Genomic DNA, 17,210 nt, shown 5'->3' on the forward strand with positions numbered 1-17,210 from the left:
GAAATTGGACCTAGATATACAAAATGGACAGAAAATAATCAAAATCGGGGTTGGGGGTAAAGAAAGCTGACCATAAAGTCCCATATAGCACATTCAGTGAAACATTGTTGTATTTTATTAAATCAGGTGACAAAGTAACCACAAACCAATGACAAAAATTAAAAACAAAGCCGCATACCCAGAATTGTAAAAGACCATTGGCAAGAGGGAGCAAGTGGAATTATGCGTGTGGTGGTTATGCGTGTGGTGGTTAGTGATGGATCTATGTGCATACAACTGCAACAGCAGTAGTATCATGTATCTTGTTTCATATATATAGTATATGTGAAGTAGTATTGTATGAAGCAATATAAGTATTAATAAAGTGCAAATGCATAAAGTGTCTTGCAGTATATATAGATATATCCATCAGAGAAAATGCTGGTGCATGGTGCCATGATGGTAATTATTCATCTCTATACACTATAACACAGGTATATTGCGTCAACAGTACAATATACCAGCACATAATAAGTGCATAATTATCAGCTGTCCAGCATTCATATATCAGCATATAGTGAGCACATAATGATCAGCTGTCCAGCATCAATGAAGGAGAGGGAGCCTTATTTTCTATTGGAAGTTTATTTCCCACATCTATATTGTGGTTGCCCTTATGATGGGCTTTTCATTGGTGCTGGACAGCTGATGATTATGCACTTATTATGTGCTACTATATTGTTCTGCTGACACATTATACCTGCGTTATTTATCTCTGTACACTATAACATCATGGCACCATGCACCAGCACTTTCTCTGATGGATATATCTATATACTGTATACTGCAAGACACTTTTTGCATTTGTACGTTATTCATACTTAACGTATATACTCGAGTATAAGCCGACCCGAGTATAAGCCGAGACCCCTAATTTTGCCACAAAACCTGGGAAAACTTAATGACTCGAGTATAAGCCTAGTGTGGGAAATGCAGCAGCTACCGGTAAATGTCAAAAGTAAAAATAGATACCAATAAAAGTAAAATGAATTGAGACATCAGTAGGTTAAGTGCTTTTGAATATCCATATTGAATCAGGAGCCCCATATAATGCTCCATACAGTTCATGATGGGCCCCATAAGATGCTCCATACAAAATATGCCCCATATAATGCTGCATGAAGGTTGATTAAAAATGACATACTCACCTCTTGTCATGAGCAGGCGGGGACCCCGCCACTTGCAATATTCACCTGTCCCCGTTCCACAGCTGCGCACCACTCCGTCTTCCGCATCCTCCCCAGCGACTTTTCAGGCAGAGGGCGGCGCACACACTAAGCACGTTATCGCACCCTCTGATCTGAACGTCACTGCGGAGGACACGGAAGATAAAGTGGCGCGTAGCGGTGGAAAGGGGACAGGTGAATATCACGCAATGCTCACCTCCCCCGTTACGGTCCCTGGCAGCTTCTCACTGACAGATAGTCTCCGGCGCACGCAGCTTCTTCCTTTGTTCAGCGGTCACATTGTACCGCCCATTAAAGTAATGAATATGCGTCCATATTCATGACTTTAATGAGCGGTACCACGTGACCGCTGAACACAGGAAGAAGCTGCCAGCGCCGGAGAAGCAGGGACATGCAGAGATGCGCCGGGAGCAGGCGAGTATGATTTGGCAGCTGCCGCTCCCCCACCGACACCCTGGGACGACTCGAGTATTACCCAAGAGGGGCACTTTCAGCCTAAAAAAATGGGCTGAAAATCTCAGCTTATAGTCAAGTATATACGGTATATTGTTTCATACAATACTACTTCACATATACCATATATATGAAGCAAGATATCTTACTACTACTGTTGCAGCTGTATGCACACAGATCTATCATTGACCACCACACGAATAATTCTACTTTCCCTCTTGGCAATGGTCTTTTACAATTCTGGGTGTGTGGCCATGTTTTTAAAATGGCATTTAATTGTTTATTTTTGTCATTGGATTGTGGTTACTTTGTTGTCACCTGATATAATAAAATACAACTTTGTTTCACTGCTATACGGGAGTTTATGGTCGGCTTCCCCCCGCCCGACATTACCCCATTTGCAGTTCCTTCCAGGTCATGTGATCGATTACATGATCTGAAAGGTCCTTGAGCTTGTGGAGGGGAAGGTTCTTCAGCTGCTCACTCAGGACGGGCAGCCTCTGTGCAGGTCCTGGTACCTTCCCCTCCTGCTCTGCACCAGTTAGATAAGTGTGGGGCTGGAGGAGAGAGCAGTTCTCTCAGTGATCAGGAAGGACACGTCTCATTGTTCTCCTCGGTCACAGGAAGCTGCCTCCAGTCTATAAGACGCACTCACTTATTAGGAAGATTTGTTTTTGCTAAGTGTGTCTTATAGTCCAAATATACAGTAAGTTCTAAAGTAATATCTTTCTCATTTAATTATACAACTGTCTGTGTTTATATTACTTGTAAAGAAAGTTTTTTGAGAGTCAACAAAATATGAATTTTCGCACACTAGGTATAACAACGGCTTCTCACTGTGTGGGATTTTTGATTATTTGCGGGTCTGTCCAATACTTTGACAACCCCTTCTCATTCCTCAGGTTCGATCCTGTTAAAATGAAAACAATTATACAAACCTCCTATACAGGTGCTGCTCGAGCGGTGTCAGCACTTCCATTCCTGGGCTCAAGTGAAGTTGTTACATCATGAGAGCCCTGCGCCCAGTCAGCAATGGCGTCTCTCTTCCCCACCTTCTGACAAATTGAACATTAAGAGGAAATCGGAGAGCAGCCAAACCCCTGGCTTCCTGTAATTTTCAAGACATCCGAACGCAGAAACAGTGACGCTGGCGCTGATTGGGCGCAGGGTTCATGTGATGTAACAACCTCACATAAGCCCCAGGAACCTCACATGAGTACCACTGGCACGTCACGGGCAGGGAAGGTGAGTATGACTGTTTTTATTTTAACTAAGCCAAAAATGAGAAATGACAAGAGGTTGTCCTAGTAGTGGATGACTCTTTTAAGAAGATACATTATTCAGTTAAAACATTTCATCATTCTGGACATGAAAAGGGCTTTTCCCCTGAGTGACTGCTCTGATGACTAAGAAAAGATGATTTCTTCACAAAACATTTCCCACATTCTGAGCATGAATAAGGCTTCTCCTGTGTGTGAGTTCTCTGATGACTGATAAAACTTGATTTATCTGTAAAACATTTTCCACATTCTGAACAGGAAAAGGGCTTCACTCCTGTGTGGATTCTCTGATGTATAACAAAATTTGATTTATGGCTAAAACTTTTCCCACATTCTGAACATGAAAATGGCTTCTCCCCTGTGTGGGTTCTCTGGTGCTTAACCAAATCTGATTTATCTGTATAACATTTCCCACATTCTGAACATGAAAATGGCTTCTCCCCTGTGTGAATTCTCTGGTGCTTAATAAAATATGATTTCTCTGCAAAAGATTTCCCACATTCTGAACAGGAAAAAGGCTTCTCCCCTGTGTGAGTTCTCTGGTGACTAACAAGATTTGATTTCTGGTTAAAACATTTCCCACATTCTGAACAGGTAAAAAGCTTCTCCCCTGTGTGGATTCTCTGATGGGTATTGAGATTGTCTTCCCGGTTAAAACATTTCCCACATTCTAAACAGGAAAAGGGTTTCTCCCCCGTGTGGCTTCTCTGGTGCCTAACAACATCTGATTTCTGCTTAAAAGATTTCCCACATTTAGAACAATAAAATCTGTTCTCTGCTGTGTCAATTTTTTGATGTTTAACAAAACACTTTTCGAAGAAAAAACTACTTCCATATTCTGAACATGAAATTGGCTTCTTTGCTTTAGACGCAGTTGGTTTTTTAATACATATTTTGTGGCTTTGATTTCCCATAGTAGTCAGTAATGAGTCAGAAGACCGGACCTGTTTCATAGGATCAGATGACAGATCTTTGCAGTGAAGGGATGATGGTATATCTGGAGTAATGACAGTCACTTCAGATGTATCCTGTGGGATCTCAAGATCATCTGATTTAAAAATTGGACATGTCAGCCGTCCCTCTGATCTCCCGGTACAGTCATCTGCTAAGAATAAAATCAATCATTATTTGTAAATAAAATATCCTTGAATTTTACATTTTTTTACATTTCTATTTAAACTGTCAGTAAAAAATGGCAAATTATGTAAAATATTGAATTATTCAACAAGACAATGACAGTTCACGGTCTAATAGAAAACCTCATAGGATGAACCATTGGAGTGTGGAGTTCAACTGCTTGTTCATTCTACCAAATTTGGAATAAAAAGCCACCAAACAATGTTATGCCGGCAAAAATAATACCAATAAAAACTTCTACTCATTTCACAAAAAAGAGGTCTGTCATCTGTCAGTGGAAAAAGCAGAGGTTTCCACATCATTAGCGGCTCAAAGGCTGTGGAAAAGCAGCATGGCTTCCATAAACCAATCCACCGATATCCGCTCTCTCAAAGTCAAATCATTTTCACTTTCCAACATTCACTGCGTGCTGATTTCCAGAAATTGTCTGCGTAGTCAAAATAGACAACACTCCGATAGATTCATCTCTGTTGTTATTGTCCAGAAATTCACACTTGGCCTCACTGCACATTTAATGTGGTCGATCATAAAAGTGAAGTTTGGCCAGAAAGACGGGACCTGGTCTTGTAGGGACCATATGATCACATTCAGCAGCACAGAAGGGAGAGAAGGGAGATTCATCCAATAAGATCTCAGGGATCTAGGAAGCCAAGAGCATCATTACCCTCCGCTTTCTCTTACAGGCCCATCATAATATTTATCTTCAAGTGATTTTCTATCTTGTCAGCACATTCTACGTACGCTGTCATTTGGCTTTGTAATTTACAGATCGGGGCAGGTAACAGCGTCTCCTAATCCAGGGGGTAGGTGGATCTTCCAGGTTGTTAGTTATATAGAAGGGATTCAATGCCCAAAGTCATTGGAACAGTTTTGGGTGGAGGAGAATGTTGTGGTCTAGAGGTAAAATGGTGATCATGGTAATACGGCCGCACTACACCACCGATAAAGCAGCCACAGCCGGTGATGAGAAGAATCTGTGACTTCTCTGCAGTTAGTGGTCACTACTCACCTGGGTAGCCATATGTAGGAATCTCCTCTTTACACCGCTCATCCCCCCTCACATATGTCTCTGTAGTATTATTATGGGTCAGATCTTCACCCTGAAACAAATATTATAAAAGTCACCGACAGATGGAGAAGTCCCATCTATGATCAGCTCTAATCCTGCCATCTCCACCGTTCTCATTACACAAGTATAAAACATATAATACTGGTGGATAAAACAAGACTGAGCACAAGACCTTCACCGGCGTCTACACATCATAGGGGAGATCTCCTGACACCTTCTCTCCATCTACCTGATGGTCCTGAGGAGCACTGGGATCTTCTTGGTTACAGTCCTGTGGAAGAAGAGGACGGGGACATCTCTCTGGTGTTGTCCTCTTACTGGATAGATCTGGAGGAAAAACATACAGGTACTGAATTCATTCTTTACATACAAATAATTATAGGCCGTGTGTATTTAGTCCTGTCTATTACCTGGAGATGTGAGGGGCTGGGGAACCTCCATTATGACGTCCTTGTACAGATCTCTGTGTCCTTCTAAATACTCCCACTCCTCCATGGAGAAATAGACAGCGACATCCTGACACCTTATAGGAACCTGACACATACAATGATACCGTCATCCCCCGATCCCTTCATAGTGTTACTGTATAATGTCCCAGCATTCCCAGCAGTGTCACCTCTCCAGTCAGCAGCTCAGTCATCTTGTAGGTGAGTTCTAGGATCTTCTGGTCATTGATGTCCTCATGGATCAGGGGGTGAGGTGGAGGCCCCGTGATTGGGCTCAGGGGTCTTCCCCATCCCTCAGACACAGGGTCCTGACAGCGATCACTAGAGGTCTTCTTCACCACTGTGTAATCCTGGTAATGGAGAGACACATTAATAAATCTCACTACAGACATTTCCAGAGTCCTCACCTCTCCAGTTCTGTCCATCTGTTATTCCCATAGATAAGAATGATGCAATGTGACGTCATCAGAATCTCTCACCTCTCCAGTAAGCCGGAAGAGGATCTCTAGGGTGAGGTGTAATATCCTCTCCGCCATCTTGTCTCTGTCCATATCCATCAGTGATGGGTAAATCAGGAAAATCCTCTTCTGTAGAAGATCTTCACTGAGAGGATCCGATATTGTAGAGACCTGAATGAGAAGATGAGCCGATGTAACATCAGAAGAATCCTGTAATAATACAATTACTGGAGATAATGAGGGAAACATATGAGGAGATTTATTATTTTACAGGATTTAGTTTCCTTCTTTCCATCTACTAATAAATCCTATATATTTAGGCCACAGACAACAAGCAGTTTCCTCCTCGGAGTCGGCAGCTGAATACGTTCCTCATAGACTCATCTTCCATAACGCTAATTCTCGTCTCATTTACCGACCCTGGAATCGGCATTAGCAATACTGCAGGAGATATTCATTACACGCGACAGGAGAAATAACTACTTCATGATGAGGACGACATCTTCATCTTCTACTGCGGCTCTAGAGACATATGTGGCCAGAGTCGGTCACTGACTCCATCACCACCGGCCGTCTATATGAATACTGTGTGGGGAGATGGAGGTACTGTGGGAACATTATACTGTGTGTGGGGGGATGGCGGTACTGTGGGAACATTATACTGTGGGGGGATGGCGGTACTGTGGGAACATTATACTGTGTGGGGGGATGGCGGTACTGTGGGAACATTATACTGTGGGGGGATGGAGGTACTGTGGGAACATTATACTGTGTGGGGGGGATGGAGGTACTGTGGGAACATTATACTGTGTGGGGGGGATGGAGGTACTGTGGGAACATTATACTGTGGGGGGATGGCGGTACTGTGGGAACATTATACTGTGTGGGGGGATGGCAGTACTGTGGGAATTTTATACTGTGGGGGGATGGCGGTACTGTGGGAACATTATACTGTGGGGGGATGGCGGTACTGTGGGAACATTATACTGTGGGGGGGATGGCGGTACTGTGGGAACATTATACTGTGGGGGGATGGCGGTACTGTGGGAACATTATACTGTGGGGGGATGGCGGTACTGTGGGAACATTATACTGTGGGGGGATGGCGGTACTGTGAGAACATTATACTGTGTGTGGGGGGATGGTGGTACTGTGGGAACATTATACTGTGGGGGGATGGAGGTACTGTGAGAACATTATACTGTGTGGGGGGGATGGCGGTACTGTGGGAACATTATACTGTGGGGGGATGGAGGTACTGTGGGAACATTATACTGTGTGGGGGGGATGGAGGTACTGTGGGAACATTATACTGTGTGGGGGGGATGGAGGTACTGTGGGAACATTATACTGTGGGGGGATGGCGGTACTGTGGGAACATTATACTGTGTGGGGGGATGGCAGTACTGTGGGAATTTTATACTGTGGGGGGATGGCGGTACTGTGGGAACATTATACTGTGGGGGGATGGCGGTACTGTGGGAACATTATACTGTGGGGCGGATGGCGGTACTGTGGGAACATTATACTGTGGGGGGATGGCGGTACTGTGGGAACATTATACTGTGGGGGGATGGCGGTACTGTGGGAACATTATACTGTGGGGGGATGGCGGTACTGTGAGAACATTATACTGTGTGTGGGGGGATGGTGGTACTGTGGGAACATTATACTGTGGGGGGATGGCGGTACTGTGAGAACATTATACTGTGTGTGGGGGGATGGTGGTACTGTGGGAACATTATACTGTGGGGGGATGGCGGTACTGTGAGAACATTATACTGTGTGTGGGGGGATGGTGGTACTGTGGGAACATACTGTGGGGGGATGGCGGTACTGTGGGAACATTATACTGTGGGGGGATGGCGGTACTGTGGGAATATTATACTGTGGGGGGATGGCGGTACTGTGGGAACATTATACTGTGTGGGGGGATGGCGGTACTGTGGGAATATTATACTGTGGGGGGATGGCGGTAATGTGGGAACATTATACTGTGGGGGGGATGGCGGTACTGTGGGAACATTATACTGTGTGGGGGAATGGCGGTACTGTGGGAATATTATACTGTGTGGGGGGATGGCGGTACTGTGGGAACATTATACTGTGGGGGGGATGGCGGTACTGTGGGAATATTATACTGTGTGGGGGGATGGCGGTACTGTGGGAATATTATACTGTGTGGGGGGATGGCGGTACTGTGGGAACATTATACTGTGTGGGGAAATGGCGGTACTGTGGGAATATTATACTGTGTGGGGGGATGGCGGTACTGTGGGAACATTATACTGTGGGGGGGGATGGCGGTACTGTGAGAACATTATACTGTGTGGGGGGGATGGTGGTACTGTGAGAACATTATACTGTGGGGGGGATGGTGGTACTGTGGGAACATTATACTGTGGGGGGATGGCGGTACTGTGGGAACATTATACTGTGGGGGGGGATGGCGGTACTGTGGGAACATTATACTGTGGGGGGGATGGCGGTACTGTGGGAATATTATACTGTGGGGGGATGGTGCTACTGTGGGAACATTATACTGTGGGGGGATGGCGGTACTGTGAGAACATTATACTGTGGGGGGATGGCGGTACTGTGGGAACATTATACTGTGGGGGGGGATGGCGGTACTGTGGGAACATTATACTGTGGGGGGATGGTGGTACTGTGAGAACATTATACTGTGGGGGGATGGTGCTACTGTGAGAACATTATACTGTGGGGGGATGGCGGTACTGTGGGAACATTATACTGTGGGGGGGATGGTGGTACTGTGGGAACATTATACTGTGGGGGGATGGCGGTACTGTGGGAACATTATACTGTGGGGGGGGATGGCGGTACTGTGGGAACATTATACTGTGGGGGGGATGGCGGTACTGTGGGAATATTATACTGTGGGGGGATGGTGCTACTGTGGGAACATTATACTGTGGGGGGATGGTGGTACTGTGGGAACATTATACTGTGGGGGGGGATGGCGGTACTGTGGGAACATTATACTGTGGGGGGGATGGAGGTACTGTGGGAACATTATACTGTGGGGGGATGGTGGTACTGTGAGAACATTACACTGTGGGGGGGATGGTGGTACTGTGAGAACATTATACTGTGGGGGGGATGGCGGTACTGTGGGAACATTATACTGTGGGGGGGATGGTGGTACTGTGGGAACATTATACTGTGGGGGGGGATGGCGGTACTGTGGGAATATTATACTGTGGGGGGGGATGGTGGTACTGTGGGAATATTATACTGTGTGGGGGATGGTGGTACTGTGGGAATATTATACTGTGGGGGGGGATGGTGGTACAGTGGGAATATTATACTGTGGGGGGGGATGGCGGTACTGTGAGAACATTATACTGTGGGGGGGATGGCGGTACTGTGGGAACATTATACTGTGTGGGGGGATGGCGGTACTGTGGGAATATTATACTGTGGGGGGATGGCGGTACTGTGGGAACATTATACTGTGGGGGGGATGGCGGTACTGTGGGAACATTATACTGTGTGGGGGAATGGCGGTACTGTGGGAATATTATACTGTGTGGGGGGATGGCGGTACTGTGGGAACATTATACTGTGGGGGGGATGGCGGTACTGTGGGAATATTATACTGTGTGGGGAAATGGCGGTACTGTGGGAATATTATACTGTGTGGGGGGATGGCGGTACTGTGGGAACATTATACTGTGGGGGGGGATGGCGGTACTGTGAGAACATTATACTGTGTGGGGGGGATGGTGGTACTGTGAGAACATTATACTGTGGGGGGGATGGTGGTACTGTGGGAACATTATACTGTGGGGGGATGGCGGTACTGTGGGAACATTATACTGTGGGGGGGGATGGCGGTACTGTGGGAACATTATACTGTGGGGGGGATGGCGGTACTGTGGGAATATTATACTGTGGGGGGATGGTGCTACTGTGGGAACATTATACTGTGGGGGGATGGCGGTACTGTGAGAACATTATACTGTGGGGGGGGATGGCGGTACTGTGGGAACATTATACTGTGGGGGGGATGGCGGTACTGTGGGAATATTATACTGTGGGGGGATGGTGCTACTGTGGGAACATTATACTGTGGGGGGATGGCGGTACTGTGGGAACATTATACTGTGGGGGGGGATGGCGGTACTGTGGGAACATTATACTGTGGGGGGGATGGAGGTACTGTGGGAACATTATACTGTGGGGGGATGGTGGTACTGTGAGAACATTATACTGTGGGGGGGATGGTGGTACTGTGAGAACATTATACTGTGGGGGGGATGGCGGTACTGTGGGAACATTATACTGTGGGGGGGATGGCGGTACTGTGGGAACATTATACTGTGGGGGGGGATGGCGGTACTGTGGGAATATTATACTGTGGGGGGGGGATGGTGGTACTGTGGGAATATTATACTGTGTGGGGGATGGTGGTACTGTGGGAATATTATACTGTGGGGGGGGATGGTGGTACTGTGGGAATATTATACTGTGGGGGGGGATGGCGGTACTGTGGGAACATTATACTGTGGGGGGGATGGCGGTACTGTGGGAACATTATACTGTGGGGGGGATGGCGGTACTGTGGGAACATTATACTGTGGGGGGATGGCGGTACTGTGGGAACATTATACTGTGGGGGGATGGTGCTACTGTGGGAACATTATATTGTCGGGGGGCCTGCACTATGTGGGTAACACATTCATCTGGTTCCCGTCTTCCATAGTTGGGTCGTTTGTATCTATCAGCGGAAAATGAACAAAACCTTTGTGATTCCTATAAGGTGTAAATGTAACGTTTCTCTGCAGCCCCCACAGTCTGAGACCCTTCGGGGGAATCGCTCTCTCCCCATTGGATTGGAGCTGATACTATGAAGCTACAGTCACTACACAGACTTCCTGTCACCTCCATAAAGGGCAGAACTGTCCGGGGATTAGTAGAGCTGAGAGTTCCCCCAATCAGAAGGCACAAATCTGGATATTGGGGTCTTTACCTGCTCCAGGTCTGTGTGGACCCTCCACCTGCAGAGCCGCCTCCACATATATGGCTGCTGTGCGCACAGGACCTGTGATGAGGTCACCGGAGGGAGGAGTCAGGGTCACATGATCAGGGCCTCAGTGTGTGCAGGACCTGTGATGAGGTCACCGGAGGGAGGAGTCAGGGTCACATGATCAGGGCCTCAGTGTGTGCAGGACTCTGCTGGTTGTCATGGTGCCGGATGAGGGGAAGTTGATGTGTGGGAGGAGGGGTTTACAGTGTGGATGGAGCGGAGCCGTGTGTGTACGGGGTGTACGGAGCGGAGCCGTGTGTGTATGGGGTGTGCGGAGCGGAGGTGTGTGTGTACGAGGTGTACGGAGCGGAGCCGTGTGTGTACGAGGTGTACGGAGCGGAGCCGTGTGTGTGAGGTGTACGGAGCGGAGCCGTGTGTGTACGAGGTGTACGGAGCGGAGCCGTGTGTGTGAGGTGTACGGAGCGGAGCCGTGTGTGTACGAGGTGTACGGAGCGGAGCCGTGTGTGTACGAGGTGTACGGAGCGGAGCCGTGTGTGTACGAGGTGTACGGAGCGGAGCCGTGTGTGTACGAGGTGTACGGAGCGGAGCCGTGTGTGTACGAGGTGTACGGAGCGGAGCCGTGTGTGTGCGAGGTGTACGGAGCGGAGCCGTGTGTGTACGAGGTGTACGGAGCGGAGCCGTGTGTGTACGAGGTGCACGGAGCGGAGCCGTGTGTGTACCAGGTGTACGGAGCGGAGCCGTGTGTACGAGGTGTACGGAGCGGAGCCGTGTGTGTACGAGGTGTACGGAGCGGAGCCGTGTGTGTACGAGGTGTACGGAGCGGAGCCGTGTGTGTGAGGTGTACGGAGCGGAGCCGTGTGTGTACGAGGTGTACGGAGCGGAGCCGTGTGTGTGAGGTGTACGGAGCGGAGCCGTGTGTGTACGAGGTGTACGGAGCGGAGCCGTGTGTGTACGAGGTGTACGGAGCGGAGCCGTGTGTGTACGAGGTGTACGGAGCGGAGCCGTGTGTGTACGAGGTGTACGGAGCGGAGCCGTGTGTGTACGAGGTGTACGGAGCGGAGCCGTGTGTGTGCGAGGTGTACGGAGCGGAGCCGTGTGTGTACGAGGTGTACGGAGCGGAGCCGTGTGTGTACGAGGTGCACGGAGCGGAGCCGTGTGTGTACCAGGTGTACGGAGCGGAGCCGTGTGTACGAGGTGTACGGAGCGGAGCCGTGTGTGTACGAGGTGTACGGAGCGGAGCCGTGTGTGTACCAGGTGCACGGAGCGGAGCCGTGTGTGTACCAGGTGTACGGAGCGGAGCCGTGTGTACGAGGTGTACGGAGCGGAGCCGTGTGTGTACGAGGTGTACGGAGCGGAGCCGTGTGTGTACGAGGTGTACGGAGCGGAGCCGTGTGTACGAGGTGTAAGGAGCGGAGCCGTGTGTGTACGAGGTGTACGAAGCGGAGCCGTGTGTGTACGAGGTGTACGGAGCGGAGCCGTGTGTATGAGGTGTAAGGAGCGGAGCCGTGTGTGTACGAGGTGTACGGAGCGGAGCCGTGTGTGTACGAGGTGTACGGAGCGGAGCCGTGTGTGTACGAGGTGTACGGAGCGGAGCCGTGTGTGTACGAGGTGTACGGAGCGGAGCCGTGTGTGTACGAGGTGTACGGAGCGGAGCCGTGTGTGTACGAGGTGTACGGAGCGGAGCCGTGTGTGTACGAGGTGTACGGAGCGGAGCCGTGTGTGTGCGAGGTGTACGGAGCGGAGCCGTGTGTGTGCGAGGTGTACGGAGCGGAGCCGTGTGTGTATGAGGTGTACGGAGCAGAGCCGTGTGTGTACGAGGTGTACGGAGCGGAGCCGTGTGTGTACGAGGTGTACGGAGCGGAGCCGTGTGTGTACGAGGTGTACGGAGCGGAGCCGTGTGTACGAGGTATACGGAGCGGAGCCGTGTGTGTACGAGGTCTACGGAGCGGAGCCGTGTGTGTACGAGGTGTACGGAGCGGAGCCGTGTGTGTACGAGGTGTACGGAGCGGAGCCGTGTGTGTACGAGGTGTACGGAGCGGAGCCGTGTGTGTACGAGGTGTACGGAGCGGAGCCGTGTGTGTACGAGGTGTACGGAGCGGAGCCGTGTGTGTACGAGGTGTACGGAGCAGAGCCGTGTGTGTACGAGGTGTACGGAGCGGAGCCGTGTGTGTACGAGGTGTACGGAGCGGAGGTGTGTGTGTACGAGGTGTACGGAGCGGAGGTGTGTGTGTACGAGGTGTACGGAGCGGAGCCGTGTGTACGAGGTGTACGGAGCGGAGCCGTGTGTACGAGGTGTACGGAGCGAAACCGTGTGTGTACGAGGTGTACGGAGTGGAGACGTGTGTGTACGAGGTGTACGGAGCGGAGCCGTGTGTGTACGAGGTGTACGGAGCGGAGCCGTGTGTGTACGAGGTGTACGGAGCGGAGCCGTGTGTACGAGGTGTACGGAGCGGAGCCATGTGTGTACGAGGTGTACGGAGCGGAGCCGTGTGTGTACGAGGTGTACGGAGCGGAGCCGTGTGTGTACGAGGTGTACGGAGCGGAGCCGTGTGTGTACGAGGTTTACGGAGCGGAGCCGTGTGTGTACGAGGTGTACGGAGCGGAGCCGTGTGTGTGCGAGGTGTACGGAGCGGAGCCGTGTGTGTGCGAGGTGTACGGAGCGGAGCCGTGTGTGTGCGAGGTGTACGGAGCGGAGCCGTGTGTGTACGAGGTGTACGGAGCGGAGCCGTGTGTGTACGAGGTGTACGGAGCGGAGCCGTGTGTGTACGAGGTGTACGGAGCGGAGCCGTGTGTACGAGGTATACGGAGCAGAGCCGTGTGTGTACGAGGTGTACGGAGCGGAGCCGTGTGTGTACGAGGTGTACGGAGCGGAGCCGTGTGTGTACGAGGTGTACGGAGCGGAGCCGTGTGTGTACGAGGTGTACGGAGCGGAGCCGTGTGTACGAGGTGTGCGGAGCGGAGCCGTGTGTGTACAGGTCCTTCTCAAAAAATTAGCATATAGTGTTAAATTTCATTATTTACCATAATGTAATGATTACAATTAAACTTTCATATATTATAGATTCATTATCCACCAACTGAAATTTGTCAGGTCTTTTATTGTTTTAATACTGATGATTTTGGCATACAACTTCTGAAAACCAAAAAAACCTGTCTCAATAAATAAGCATATTTCACCCGTCCAATCAAATAAAAGTGTTTTTTAATAACAAACAAAAAAACCATCAAATAATAATGTTCAGTTATGCACTCAATACTTGGTCGGGAATCCTTTGGCAGAAATGACTGCTTCAATGCGGCGTGGCATGGAGGCAATCAGCCTGTGACACTGCTGAGATGTTATGGAGGCCCAGGATGCTTCAATAGCGGCCTTAAGCTCATCCAGAGTGTTGGGTCTTGCGTCTCTCAACTTTCTCTTCACAATATCCCACAGATTCTCTATGGGGTTCAGGTCAGGAGAGTTGGCAGGCCAATTGAGCACAGTAATACCATGGTCAGTAAACCATTTACCAGTGGTTTTGGCACTGTGAGCAGGTGCCAGGTCGTGCTGAAAAATGAAATCTTCATCTCCATAAAGCATTTCAGCCGATGGAAGCATGAAGTGCTCCAAATTCTCCTGATAGCTAGCTGCATTGACCCTGCCCTTGATGAAACACAGTGGACCAACACCAGCAGCTGACATGGCACCCCACACCATCACTGACTGTGGGTACTTGACACTGGACTTCAGGCATTTTGGCATTTCCTTCTCCCCAGTCTTCCTCCAGACTCTGGCACTTAGGACCACTTAGCAACAGTCCAGTGCTGCTTCTCTGTAGCCCAGGTCAGGCGCTTCTGCCGCTGTTTACCTGGGGAATGCGGCACCTGTAGCCCATTTCCTGCACACGCCTGTGCACGGTGGCTCTGGATGTTTCCACACCAGACTCAGTCCACTGCTTCCTCAGGTTCCCCAAGGTCTGGAATCGGTCCTTCTCCACAATCTTCCTCAGGGTCCGGTCACCTCTTCTCGTTGTACAGCGTTTTCTGCCACATTGTTTCCTTCCAACAGACTTACCATTGAGGTGCCTTGATACAGCACTCTGGGAACAGCCTATTTGTTGAGAAATTTCTTTCTGGGTCTTACCCTCTTGCTTGAGGGTGTCAATGATGGCCTTCTTGACATCTGTCAGGTCGCTAGTCTTACCCATGATGGGGGTTTTGAGTAATGATGAACCAGGCAGGGAGTTTTTAAAAGCCTCAGGTATCTTTTGCATGTGTTTAGAGTTAATTAGTTGATTCAGAAGATTAGGGTAATAGGTTGTTTAGAGAACCTTTTCTTGATATGCTAATTTATTGAGACAGGTTTTTTTGGTTTTCAGGAGTTGTATGCCAAAATCATCAGTATTAAAACAATAAAAGACCTGACAAATTTCAGTTGGTGGATAATGAATCTATAATATATGAAAGTTTAATTGTAATCATTACATTATGGTAAATAATGAAATTTAACACTATATGCTAATTTTTTGAGAAGGACCTGTACGAGGTGTACGGAGCGGAGACGTGTGTGTACGAGGTGTACGGAGCGGAGCCGTGTGTGTACGAGGTGTACGGAGCGGAGCCGTGTGTGTACGAGGTGTACGGAGCGGAGCCGTGTGTGTACGAGGTGTACGGAGCGGAGGTGTGTGTGTACGAGGTGTACGGAGCGGAGGTGTGTGTGTACGAGGTGTACGGAGCGGAGCCGTGTGTACGAGGTGTACGGAGCGGAGCCGTGTGTACGAGGTGTACGGAGCGAAACCGTGTGTGTACGAGGTGTACGGAGTGGAGACGTGTGTGTACGAGGTGTACGGAGCGGAGCCGTGTGTGTACGAGGTGTACGGAGCGGAGCCGTGTGTACGAGGTGTACGGAGCGGAGCCGTGTGTACGAGGTGTACGGAGCGGAGCCGTGTGTACGAGGTGTACGGAGCGGAGCCGTGTGTGTACGAGGTGTACGGAGCGGAGACGTGTGTGTACGAGGTGTACGGAGCGGAGCCGTGTGTGTACGAGGTGTACGGAGCGGAGCCGTGTGTGTACGAAGTGTACGGAGCGGAGCCGTGTGTGTACGAGGTGTACGGAGCGGAGCCGTGTGTGTGCGAGGTGTACGGAGCGGAGCCGTGTGTGTGCGAGGTGTACGGAGCGGAGCCGTGTGTGTACGAGGTGTACGGAGCGGAGCCGTGTGTGTGCGAGGTGTACGGAGAGGAGCCGTGTGTGTACGAGGTGTACGGAGCGGAGCCGTGTGTGTGCGAGGTGTACGGAGCGGAGCCGTGTGTGTGCGAGGTGTACGGAGCGGAGCCGTGTGTGTGCGAGGTGTACGGAGCGGAGCCGTGTGTGTACGAGGTGTACGGAGCGGAGCCGTGTGTGTGCGCGGTGTACGGAGCGGAGCCGTGTGTGTACGAGGTGTACGGAGCGGAGCCGTGTGTGTACGAGGTGTACGGAAGGAGCAGTGTGTGTACGAGGTGTACGGAGCGGAGCCACGTGTGTGTGAGGTGTACGGAGCGGAGCTGTGTGTGTACTTAGCGGAGCAGTGTGTGTACGAGGTGTATGGAGCGGAGCCGTGTGTGTGTGAGGTGTACGGAGCGGAGCCGCGTGTGTGTGAGGTGTACGGAGCGGAGCCGTGTGTATGAGGTGTACGGAGCGGAGCCGTGTGTGTGTGAGGTGTACGGAGCGGAGCCGTGTGTGTGAGGTGTACGGAGCGGAGCCGTGTGTGTGTGAGGTGTACGGAGCGGAGCCGCGTGTGTGTGAGGTGTACGGAGCGGAGCCGTGTGTACGAGGTGTACGGAGCGGAGCCGTGTGTGTGTGAGGTGTACGGAGCGGAGCCGTGTGTGTGAGGTGTACGGAGCGGAGTCGCGTGTGTGTGAGGTGTTATGATCCTTAGTGGTTGAGGATCACAAATTACTCCAGCTAAGTAACAAACATAGGACAAGCTCTAGGGAGTTGGCAAGCTGGACTGACCGCAAATCTGAACCTAACCAAACACACTAGAAGTAGCCGGTGAACGTGCCTAAAAATCCTAGACGTCTCGAGCCAGCCTGAGGAACTAACTACCCCTAGAGAGAAAGAAAGACCTCTCTTGCCTCCAGAGAAATAATCCCCAAAGATATAGAAGCCC

At 50.1% G+C, this 17,210-nt stretch overlaps 1 protein-coding gene across 1 annotated transcript in view; it reads right to left on the reverse strand.

Moving 5' to 3' along the window:
* LOC143814893 (uncharacterized) overlaps window positions 1-17,210 on the reverse strand; it is a 748,367-nt gene that overhangs the window by 197,423 nt on the left and 533,734 nt on the right. The window contains exons 20-21 of the mRNA XM_077293561.1: window positions 5,395-5,492; window positions 5,106-5,196 (exon numbers count right to left, since the gene is read on the reverse strand). Of these exons, the coding sequence (XP_077149676.1) occupies window positions 5,106-5,196; window positions 5,395-5,492 (189 nt within the window). The remainder of the gene's footprint in view (window positions 1-5,105; window positions 5,197-5,394; window positions 5,493-17,210) is intronic.

Source organism: Ranitomeya variabilis, chromosome 3 (assembly GCF_051348905.1).
Source record: "Ranitomeya variabilis isolate aRanVar5 chromosome 3, aRanVar5.hap1, whole genome shotgun sequence".
Taxonomy (NCBI): Eukaryota; Metazoa; Chordata; class Amphibia; order Anura; family Dendrobatidae; genus Ranitomeya; species Ranitomeya variabilis.